This window comes from Rhinolophus sinicus, linkage group LG03 (genome assembly GCF_036562045.2).
Source record: "Rhinolophus sinicus isolate RSC01 linkage group LG03, ASM3656204v1, whole genome shotgun sequence".
Taxonomy (NCBI): domain Eukaryota; kingdom Metazoa; phylum Chordata; class Mammalia; order Chiroptera; family Rhinolophidae; genus Rhinolophus; species Rhinolophus sinicus.
Genome location: NC_133753.1, coordinates 36,291,190 through 36,303,010, shown reverse-complemented (window position 1 = coordinate 36,303,010; position 11,821 = coordinate 36,291,190). Strand labels below are relative to the sequence as shown.

The 11,821-nt window shown below is 40.0% G+C and overlaps 1 protein-coding gene across 1 annotated transcript in view; it reads right to left on the bottom strand.

The window, feature by feature from the left end:
- Positions 1-10,845: 10,845 nt before the first annotated feature.
- ARMH4 (armadillo like helical domain containing 4) overlaps positions 10,846-11,821 on the bottom strand; it is a 97,112-nt gene continuing 96,136 nt past the window's right edge. The window contains exon 8 of the mRNA XM_019725799.2: positions 10,846-11,596. Within this exon, the coding sequence (XP_019581358.2) occupies positions 11,528-11,596 (69 nt within the window). The 3' untranslated portion in view covers positions 10,846-11,527. The remainder of the gene's footprint in view (positions 11,597-11,821) is intronic.

Here is an 11,821-nt window from a genome sequence, read left to right as displayed (position 1 = left end):
TGTCAAAGAATAACAAACTCTCATATCAGTCTTTATAAATCAAGAGACAATCAGATCCTAGATAGTAATTCACACGTAGGGCTCAACCAAAGCCATATAATCACCTGAAGGTATTTGGACGCTTTTCCCAGATATCTAATATGAGTTTTATTAAATTTGAAGTTATTTCTTTGGAACCTGCTGTTAAAAGTTACAGTGAATGACCACATAATTACACTTTGTAGAAAGTTAAAGTTACTTACACATTATTGTCAGACGTGTAGGTTATTTTTCTCAGGCTGGATATGCTGATAACACAGGGTCAGTCCCTCTGGAAGACGAGACATTGGCTTCCATGGTATCTGGAGGGCATCCGAAGTGCCATGACCCTGGTCAGCTTTAACCACTGACTTTTCCCTCATCTCCATATCTAACCCACTCTCAAGTCCTATTGCTCCCCTGCCCTGAAAACCTCTGGAACCCATCCTCCCCATCCACACTCGCTTCTGCAGCCTTGGTCCAGGCCATGGTCATCTCTCATCTGCATTGCTCTACTGGCCCTTGACTGGTATCGCTGACCCTACTGTAACTGCTATCCAGTCTTCTCATGAACTCAGGCCTAATTGTATCACTTCTCAGTATGATACCCTTCCATGACTTCTAATTGCCCTTCAAAATAAAGTCCTAATTCCTTGGCATGACTTAGAAGACCCTTTAGAATAGTCTAATCTTTCACACTGCATAATTTCATTTAATCCCAACCCCAATACTCACACCCCTAGTGTACCCAGCTCTCCCACACTTAACTGCTGAATTTTCCATGATGTCTCACTGCTGGCTTTTGCACGTGGTTCCCCGACTCGACCACTTACTCCACTCTCCCCTTTACCTGACTAACCCCTACTCATCTTTCTGTCCTCAGGTTTGACGTTACTGGCTCTGGAGAAACATCCCTAGTCTTGGTAAGGTTAGATGCTCCTTTTCTGCATCCCATTGCACCCCTATGATGAAATGGTCCATTTACTCCCTCCCCCACTAGTCCCATAGTTCTTTCTGGTCATGGACTGTGTCTTGCTCTCATTGCTCCCCCAACTCTTAACACACTGCCAGACACTTGAAAGGCATTCAATAAATGCTGATTCAATAGGAGAGATAACATTACAGTGCTCTTGTTTTACCAAAGATAGAATCTCTAGCCTTGACCTTTGGGATTTGATAGGTTCAGTTACAGAACCATTTCAGATTTTTTCTCCTTTCCTTTATCTCTTACACAAGGGATGAAATAAAGGAAACTGGTCATTGGAGCTTTTGTATTAAAGTCCCCTTTTGGAAGAGAAAGGCCTTGAATCATCTGGTATCCACACATCTTTCTGTGTTTTGGAAACTGTACTTATACTTTCATGGGTGTATTTCTTGGTATGTCTGGTCATGAAAAAGTCTGAAACTAAACAAACTCCATGGCTGTGCTGCATGGCATAAAAGTTTTAAATGCCATTGGTCCCTTCCTTTATTTCACTGTGAATTAGGAAGAAAATGTTGAGAGGCACAGAACACTGGTTAACAAAAACCCCAGTTTCCTCGCCTGATACCAGGTTCAGTCTTTTCTTTTGTTTGTTTGTTTTTTGTTTTTAATTGCCAACTGAGCAGTCAGCTGCCTGTGCAGGGGTTACTGAAGGAGCCAACTCTGGGACCCTAAAAGTCTAAGAATCTCTTCCAAGGCCTTTTTTTTTTTTTTTAAATCCTACTTCTTAGAGATAATCAATTGAAAATATTGTATAATTTTTCAAACTTTTCACCTATACACTCCTTTTGTAAATTTTTTCCATAAAAATTAAATTACATTTTTATCTTGCCTTTTTTTCAACTTTTAAACAATTTTTAATGGGTCAAAAGTTTAATTTTAGTATGTGTGGAAACTTTCTTTTTTCCTTTTCACCTATATCCCTATGCCCCTCCCCTTTGGCAACCGTCTATGGTTTGTTCCCTGTATCTATGGGTCTGTTTCTGTTTTGTTTGTTCATTTGTTTTTTTAGATTCCACATATAAGTGGAATATGTCATTTGTCTTTGTCTGACTTATTAGACTTAGCATTTCCCCCTGCAGTTGATTCTTCTGTTTCTACTCCTCCTCAGTTCCTCCATCCTCATCCTACAAAGAGTTACACTTCTCAGCAAAATCAGTCTTGAACTTCAAATCTGGAGACTGAAGTCTTAGGGTAAGAATTTATATGCTATATTACAAAATATTAACGGTTATCATCTGTGTTACTACTCCTGTTCCCTTTTAAGGAGGGACAGTAAGGATCTTTGCTTTACTAAGTAGAAGATTTAAGACTGTTTTTTTAAACCCAATATTATTTTGTATTTTTAAGACAATTAGAAAAGGGGAGCATATGTTTTTTATACTTTTACTGCTCTTTCCTAAGGGTCATTTCTTCCTTCCTTCCTTCCTTTTTCCTTCCTTACTTCCTCTCTTTTATCCTACATTCAGTTAATAGAAACGTGGGCTAATGAATAGGTAGTTGGACATAACTATTGCAAATCCCAATGCATTTTTAGCTAATAGTGGTTTACAAAATAAGTGCTGATTATTTTTTCTGCATGTAGAACTTATGCTACAGAATTATGTTCCCAGCTATTTTGACAGCCAAAGTTGATAATTATCAAAGCAAATGATTAGCTGTCTCTCCTCAGTCCACCCCCAGCTTATCAGTCCAGTAACTTCCTCCCAGAAAGGAAGTGTGAGTCTTATGAGAATGCTAAATGTACAAATAAGGGCTTTAAGTCAACCTATTATTTTGTTGTCAAATTATTTCCTATTCCTAGAAATTATATTGTCCTTTGAACTCTTCATAATTTAAAAAGATATTTAACTTATCTTAAGCTCATTTAAAGTAACCAGGCTCCTTTTATATCATCATTTTTGGACTTCAATTCCTTCCCAGCCATGTTCATTCTGCCCAGTATAAGGTAATTTTCTTTGATAAAGAGGATGGCGACAAATAGACGTGTATAGCTTTATGGTCCTCCCTGCTAATGGTCTACCCCATTTGCATTCTTCTCCTCACTCTCTTTACCATTTTTTCAAGCATCAGTCCATCCAGAATTTTGGCCTCTTCTAGCACATTCTAATGTTTTGTGCCTTTTGTGCCATCTTTACATTTGCCTTGTATTATGAATTTTCTTCCACCTTCTACTCACATTTCTTCCCTTGTAACCATACCTTCACATACCCTAAAAAGTAGAATTTTTTTCCCTTAGTTATAATCCTGACTCTTTCAGATTTTCCTCTAATCATAACAAAGCCTATCGGCCAAAAGGCCACCTAATTAAACCTTGTGCCAAGTAATATATCTTGTTTCCAAAAGCTGCTTTTTTGGCAGCTGGTAGGAACATTGATTATTCATATCCACAGAAATCACGATTTTGTGGATGACTTGACATTTCTCCCCCAAGTTGTGGATATGATTCCAAATAAGGGGTTTCATTTGTACTTCCACATCAAGGAGAAATCTGGAGGCACATGGAGAGAAGCACTAGGGAGTAAGAATGCTTTATATTGGGGGAGGATCTAAGATAGCAGACTAGATAAATGCTGTGCTTTCCTCCTTCCATGAGCACATTAAAATTACAGCTAAATTATAGAACAATCAACCGGGAGAATCTTCTGAAGTCTGGCTGAACAGAAGCTTTATAACTAGGGATATAAAGAAGCAGCCACGTCGAGATTGGTAGGAGGGGCAGAGACGCAAAATGAGTTGACCCCAAACCTCTGTGTGGTGGATGAAAATTGGGAGGGATATCTTGGTCACAGAGATTCTCCCCCCAGAGAGTGAGGGACCCCATCCCCACACCAGATTCCCCCGAGTACTGGTGCTGGGAAGATGAGCCCCACAACATCTGGCTGTGAAAAACAATGGGGATTCTGACAATCTGAGTGGGACGGAAAGCTGCGGGAAACCCAGGCATCCTCTTAAAGGACTCTCACAGACTCGCTCGCAGGCACTCACCCTGGACTCCGGCAGAAGGACAGTGACTCGGGAGGCATTGGAGACATATGGGCGGCAGACTGAGCTGTGTGGCTGCAGGCAAGGGTTGGAAGATAGTCGCCATTTTCCCTGTGTGAGGTCATTCTCCCATGCAGCGAGAGGCAGGCGCCATCTTTCCTGTGTTGAGCCCTCCCCCTATGCTTACGGCCAAATCTGAATCTGATTGGTCTGGTGAGCTCTGCTTGCTCTACCCTGGTGACTCACTGAGACCCTGCCACATCCAACTTTGTACTACAGGAGGCTTTATCAGAAGCTGAACCTTCAGGGAGCCAGCAGATGGCAGCAGGCCTCTGTGTCCTGGCTTTTTGCAGAGCTATCCCAGACCCCGTACAGGTGGCAGCCATTCTCAGTTCACAGTGTGGCCTATCCCACATGCCTCCAGGTGTAGCACAGGCAGTGACCAACTGGATCACTTTGTTGCTTCTACCAGCTAGTCCCCAGTCAATCACAGACAGTGACTGACCTGGGCTCTGACCTGGGCTCGGACCACAGCCCCTCCCAAGAGGCACCAGAAACTACATCCTTGGAGGTTGGCCTCAGTCTACAGCAGAACACCACTCAATTAGCCCCACAAGTGGCACACCCAGAGGGCGGTCTCAACAGGCACCAGAACCCACTTGGGCAAATTCCATTCAGTAAAGTAAGTCCCCTACACAGCTGCCCGTAAGCTGCGGATATGGCCAAACCCCACAGCCAGTCAGCCTAAGAATCAATCCCAACCATTGATGTGCCAATAGCAACCAAGGCTCAACTATAACAGGAGGGCACACACAAGACACACAAGTGACACCCCTGGAGCACCCAGTTCAGGTGACCAGGGAGACTGTGCCACTGGGCCCCACAGGACCCCTGCTACAAGACTGCCCAGCCAAGACTGGAAGACATAGCAAGTCTACCTAATACATAGAAAAAAAACACAGAGAGGCAGCCAAAATGAGGAAACAAAGAAATACATCCCAAATGAAAGAACAGGAAAAAACTCCAGAAGAACTAAATGAAATGGAGGCAAGCATTCTACCAGAGTCAGAGTTCAAAACAATGGTTATAAGGAGGCTCAAGGAACTTAGTGAGAACTTCAACAAAGAGATAGCAAGCATAAAAAGACATAGAAACCATAAAAAAGAACCAGTCAGAAGTGAAGAATACAAAAACTGAAATGAAGAAGAATGCACTAGAAGGAATCACCAGCAGACTAGATGAAGCAGAGGATCAATAATTTGGAAGAGAAGACAGCAGAAAACACCCAATCAGAAAAACAAAAAGAAAAAAGAATTTTTAAAAATGAGGATATGTTAAGAGACCTCTGGAACAACATTAATGTGAATAATAAAATGGCAATAACTGCATACCTATCAACAATTACTTTTAATGTAAATGGATTAAATGCTCCTATCAAAAGATAGGGTGGCTGAATGGATAAGAAAACAAGACCTTTACATATGCTGCCAACAAGAGACTCACTTCAGATTGAGAGACACACATGGACTGAAAGTAAAGGAATGGAAAAAGTTATTTCATGAAAATGGAAATGGCGGGGGGAAGCTGGGGTAGTAATACTTTTATCAGACAAAATAGACTTTAAAACAAAGGCTATAAAAGGAGGCAAAGAAGGACCCAGTAATCCCACTTCTGGGTATTTTTCTGAAGAAACGCTACTTTGAGGGGACCTATGCATCCATATGTTCATTGCAGCATTGTTTACAATGGCCAAAATGTGGAGGCAGCCTGGGTGTCCACTGATAGATGAATGGATAAAGAGGAAGTGGTACATATATACAATGGAATATTGCTTGGCCATGGAAGGGAATGGGTCCTTGCCATCTGCTGTGGCAGGATGGACATGGAGCACGTTGTGCTGAGTGGAGTATGTCAGACAAAGAAAGACAGATGCAGTGTGATTTCATTTATATGTGGAATCCAAAGAACAAAATAAACAAACAAACCAGAAACACACTCATAGATACAAAGAACATTTTGACGGTTGCCAGATGGGAGGGGTCTTGAGGGGGTGGTGAAAAATGGGAAGGAATTAAGAAGTATAAATAGGTTGTTACAAAATAGTCATGGGGATGTAGAGTAAGGCACAAGGAATATAGCCAATATTGTAATTACTATGAATGGTGTCAGATGGGTACTAGATTTATCGGAGTAATAGATGGGAAGGGGTTGGGGGACAGGGTGAAAAAGGAGATGGGATTAAGAAGTACAAATTGGTAGTTACAAAATAGTCATGGGGATGTAAAGTATAGGGAATATAGTCAATAATATGGTAATAACTATGTATAGTGCCAGGTGATTACTGGACTAGTCAGAGGGATCACTTCTTAAATTATATAAATGTCTAACCCTAAGCTGTACACCTGAGATTAATACAAAATAATACTGAATGTTAACTATAACTGAAAATTTTTAAAAGGGGGGAAAAGGTGAAGGGGAATGAGGTTCAAATTTCCAAGTATAAAACAAATAAGTCATAGGGGATATAGTCAATAATATTGTGATAGCATAGTATGGTGTCAGATGGTTGCTGGACTTATCATGGCGATCACTTCTTTAGGTATGTAAATGTTGAACAACAATGGCATACACCTGAAACTGATACAATGCTGTATGCTATATTTTTAATTAAAAAAACTTTTAAAAAAGAATGCTTTATATTGCTCTATACTATTTTCTGATATCTCTGTAATATTTTGACTCTTAAGTCATAGACTTTTTAAATAGTTTTTATTTTTTCTTTTGTAATTATAGTTGACATTCAATATTATTTTATATCAGTTTCAGGTATACAGCATAATGGTTATACATTTATATAATTTACAAAGTGATGCCCCCTGGTAATTCCAGTAACCACCTGGGACCACACATAATTATTAAAATATTATTGACCATATTTCCTATGCTGTACTTTACATCTCCATAACTATTTTGTAACTACTAAATTGTACTTCTTAATCCCTTAACTATTTTCACGCAGCCCTCCAACACCCCTCCCATCTAGCAACCATTAGTTTGTTCTCTGCATCTATGAGTCTGTTTTGTTTGTTCATTTTTTTGTTCTTTAGATTCCAAATAAAAGTAAGATCACATGGTATTTGTCTTTCTCTGTCTGATTTATTTCACTTAGCCTAATACCTCCTAGGTCTGTCCATGTTGTCACAAATGGTAAGATTTCATTCGTTTTTGTGGCCAAGTAATATTCCACTGTATATATGTACCACATCTTCTTTATCCATTTGTCTATTGATGAACACTTGTGTTGCTTCCATAACACTGCAATGAACACAGTGGGGCATATGCATATATCTTTTGGAATTAGTGTTTTGAATTTCTTCAGATAAATACCCAAAAGTAGAATTGCTGGGTTATAAGGTAGTTCTTTTTTAAGTTTTTTGAGGAACCTCTGTACTGTTTTCCATAGTGGCTGCACCAGATTGCAACCCCACCAACAGTGCACAAGGAAGGGTTCCCTTTTTTTCTCCACATCCTCGCCAAGACTTGTTGTTTGTTGATTTATTGATGATGGCCATTCTGATAGGTGTGAGATAGTATCTCATTGTGGTTTTTATTTGCATTTCCCTGATGATTAGTGATGTTGAGCATCTTTTCATATGTGTGGTGGCCATCTGTATGTCCTCTTTGAAGAAATGTCTATTCAAGAGCTATGCCAAATTTTTAGTTGGATTGTTTAGTTTTCTTGGTGTTAAGTTGTATGAGTTCTTTATACATTTTGGATATTAACCACTTATTGGATGAATCATTGGTGAATATCTTCTCCCATTCAGTAGGGTGTCTTTTCGTTTTGTTGATGGTTTCTTTTGCTCTGCAAAAAGTTCTTAGTTTAATGTAGTTCCATTTCTTTATTTTTTTCTTCTTTCCCTTGCCCAAGGAGATATATCAGAAAAAAATGTTACCAAGAGTAAAGTCAGAGAGTTTACAGCCTACATTTTCTTCTAGGAGTTTTACGGTTTCTGGTTAAGACGTTTAAAAAGAAATAATTAAATAAAGAATCAGCTTTGAGTGACCACTCTAAAACTACTTCAAATATGTCCTAGAACTATGCTTTAAACATTTCCCCACAACATTTCTGACTATATGAGAGACACCGGTACTTTAAGAAAATGTTTCTGGAATACTGGCTCTGAGGCAGTGTACGAGCGGAAGCCAAGCCTACGGCCATGCTAAGGAACTCTGTTTCCCTGGGATACTAATTATCTCCAAATATTGCATATAAATTGAGCCAGCAGCTATTGAAAGAAGCAGCTTATGGGAGAGGAAAAATTAAAGAGGTTTAAAAGAAAAGTACTGTCTTCTAATTAGAGAAAGACATCAGGGGCACCGGAGGAATCTTTTTCTCTCCGTCCCAGCATTCTAGTCTTTTTCTAGAAGCTTCCACCCTTTTTCCTTTTGTTTTCTTTTCTCCACTATGGCAAGTATGATTTCTTGGATAGCTGACTAGAGAAGGGTCTATTCTCCCAGGAGCCTGCTCTCCCTTGTCTCTTGAATAAGGAAGCTGGTCTCCAGATAGATGCTTTCCTAGCTGTGTGCTTGAATTTGTGGCATGAGCATCCCCAGCTCCTCCCCTGGATTCAATGGGTCTAGGGCAAGGCCTCAGAATCTATATGCTTCATAAGTATCCCAGGCGATTCTTAGGAGTTGGGGGAACACTGCCTCTCCCCCAGAATGACACATTTCCTTGTGCCCACAGTGGGACACCTGCAGTCCTGACAGAGGAAATTCAGTTCAGAGGGGAAAGTGTCAGCAACTGAAGCTGCAGCTATCACCCCCCTTTCCAGACAGCTCTATTTGGTTCACTGTTAAATATTTTAAGCTTAGTTGTTAGAATAAAGAGCTGACTCTCTATTTTTAATGGGTGAATACAAGCCTATGAATCACTTCGTTAAGGTAAACCCATCAGTGCTTGATTTACTACCTTTAATCTGGACTCCACTGTCTAGTACTTCCTCTCATGGCAGCACTCGAAGCCCAGGTTTTGTTCAGAACATGAGAACCTTTTGTGATCCTCATAAAGAATCTAAACCAACCAATGAAAGTCATTATTCTACAGCCACTGGCCGCAAAGAAAACGGCCAAAATAACAAACCAGTTGAACCATCCACAGAACCTTCCGTTCATCCCAGATATTTAAATGGTTTGTACAGAAAACTGTAATTTAAGGAAAGTCTTTTTTCTTTAAACAGTCACCTATCCCAAAAAGGACTGCAGAGACATTTCTGCTTAGGCCTAAATGTATACACATGTCATCCCTATAACCCTCTGGAAAAATAAAACTATGTTATTTGTGACATTATTATACTATGGTGTGAGGTTCAACCTATTAGGAAAGGTCTAGTTAAGACTATAGATTAAGAGCAGCCTGAGGCATTAGAATCGGCCCATGTGTTGCTGAATGAAGTGGTCTATTGCGTGTTCCTTATAAACAGCTTGTCAAGAATGAAAAGACAGTGAGGCCACATCATGCTCACCTCCTCCTAAATTTAGGAATACTTACAGCAAATGGGCTGCTCTTACAAGAGGAAAACATACTTTATGCAGTATCAGGAGGTCTCTAGCCCTGAAATCACAAATTACTGATGAGTGTCATGGTTCTGAATTCAGTTTTCAAAACCTGACTTTGAACGTGTTTGTCAGCTGCTAACTTGTACCTGACTGCACAGAGCTTCTCATTTCCCTCGATCAACTTCACACATCTGCTTATATCTGTTAGCAAAAAGAATTTAAATTATTTGATGAAAACATTCTTATAAGCCAGCTAGAATGCAGGATTCTAGAAAGGTTTCTTTATTAGTTCCCTAGAGGTGATACTTAAATTGTGTGATTTTTAAAGGAAGTAGCCGAGGTGGGAGAGGAAAGAATTTGTGTAAATAAGAGGGAAATTAGTAAAGCGTCATTCATTTTAACAAAGATAGAAACTCGAATGAAATGCAGGCAGCGATTGCCTTAGAACCTCGGTTTTAAAGGACTGAAATGTCACTGCTTCCTGCCAAGTATGTGGAAAGAGCACTGAACTGAAGACAGGGGTGCATGGTTTTGAGTCCAGGCGGGTTCTAGGCTTGATTCTTCCTGGGTATAATTTCGGATAACTATTTTATTTCTCTGCTTCAGTTCTGTCTTCAGTTGAACGGGAGAATAAAAACATCCCATCTCACGCAGTAGCTAGGAGGAATAACTGTACAACTTGCCTTAAATATAGTAGAACAGGCTCTGATAAATATGAACACGCTCTCCACAGTGTAAAACACCGCGAACTGTATTATTAGTAACATTTATTCCTCCATGGAAACGAGCCAAGTCTTTACCCAAAAACTCCACTTAATGAAAGTCCCAAATACCCAGATGCAAAAGATAAGGCAAGGAATTGCATTCTAAAGGGAATAAGAAATGATCTAACATAGTCCAACACTCCTGAAGGGGGGTGCCCGAAGACAGGCTGGTTTTTCATAAGCTCCATGTGTCCCAGGACTCTGCCACTGAGTCTGCCCCTACCAGAGCATGTCTGTTATTCTAATAAGCCAAGTAAGCACCAGTGGTGGCCCAATCATTCCATGGCCAAGACCACAGGTGTAGAAAAGCACTCTGAATAACTCCGAACAGTGGACATGCAAGCACAAAGCCAAACGGTAGAGCTAAATGCTCTGGGAGCTTACTTACCCTCATCTTCTTCTTGATTTCTCCCTCATTTCTTCTCGATAAAGTCAGTGGTACACAAAAAGAACTTCTCTTAATGATACACACATAAGAATCTACTGATAGGGTCTGTTGGACTCAATTACACTACTTAAGAAAGTAAGCGTGTATTAAGACTGAGTCAATTTAATGTATTATTTCTGGTGCATTTTTTTTCCTTGCCAAGAATGAGAAGAAAACAGAAAGAGAAAGATAACAAAACTGGAAAACTGAAACACATAATGCAAGATACATACAAATCTATATATATTCCTAATGTGCTGAGAGATTTTCTTGATGAAAAAGATTTCATTTCGAGTTGCTGCTAGTTTTGATGCAAATGTAATAAGTATGTACCATGGCCCACAAGCCTCTGGCTTCATGTAGGTAGAGTGCAGTCATCACAAGTGAGTCTTTGTTAAGATTTCTACTTCAGGTAAGCATGCCTTGGTAGCAATAATTGTTATACTTAGTGCAGGTAGTCCAAACCAAGGAAAAGACACTGGAAAAATACAAAACATTTACTCTACCTAACCTAGCAACTCCTACTGAACAATACGTATGCTGCATTTTTATGAGTTGTAGCCCACGGTTGTATAAAATTCACTACAGAATAAAAACAAACACTGCATGTTACATTTCGTATACAGCATGCCTTTTCTGCTCAGTGCAAGAAAAATCTACTATCCAGCAGATAATGAGACTGACGGTCTGACCGCAGCGATGGGTCAGGTGGTTGTCCTTTTCTTTTGCCCCCAAATAAAAAATAAAATAATAACATCGTTGATGATCCCAATTAAATTCCAGTCCAATTCAAAACTCATCTTCAGAGCTGTCAGCTAAGAGCATTACTCGATCTTGCATGCTGTTGAATTCTCTCTGCTGGAGAAAGAAAACACAGAGGCATTAAACTCCTTCTGGGGCAGGGCCAAGCTGAGAAACCGGCCCCCTTTGAAAGACAAACCAAAGAAGGAAGGCAAGGCAGCAGCCAGAGCAACGAATCCAAACCACTGGGTACCTCCAGACACTTCATGCATCATTAAGTCCGGTGTACTTTGTTAAGCAAATTAGAAAAGCAAAGAATGTTCCCAAAGTGATTGGGTTTTG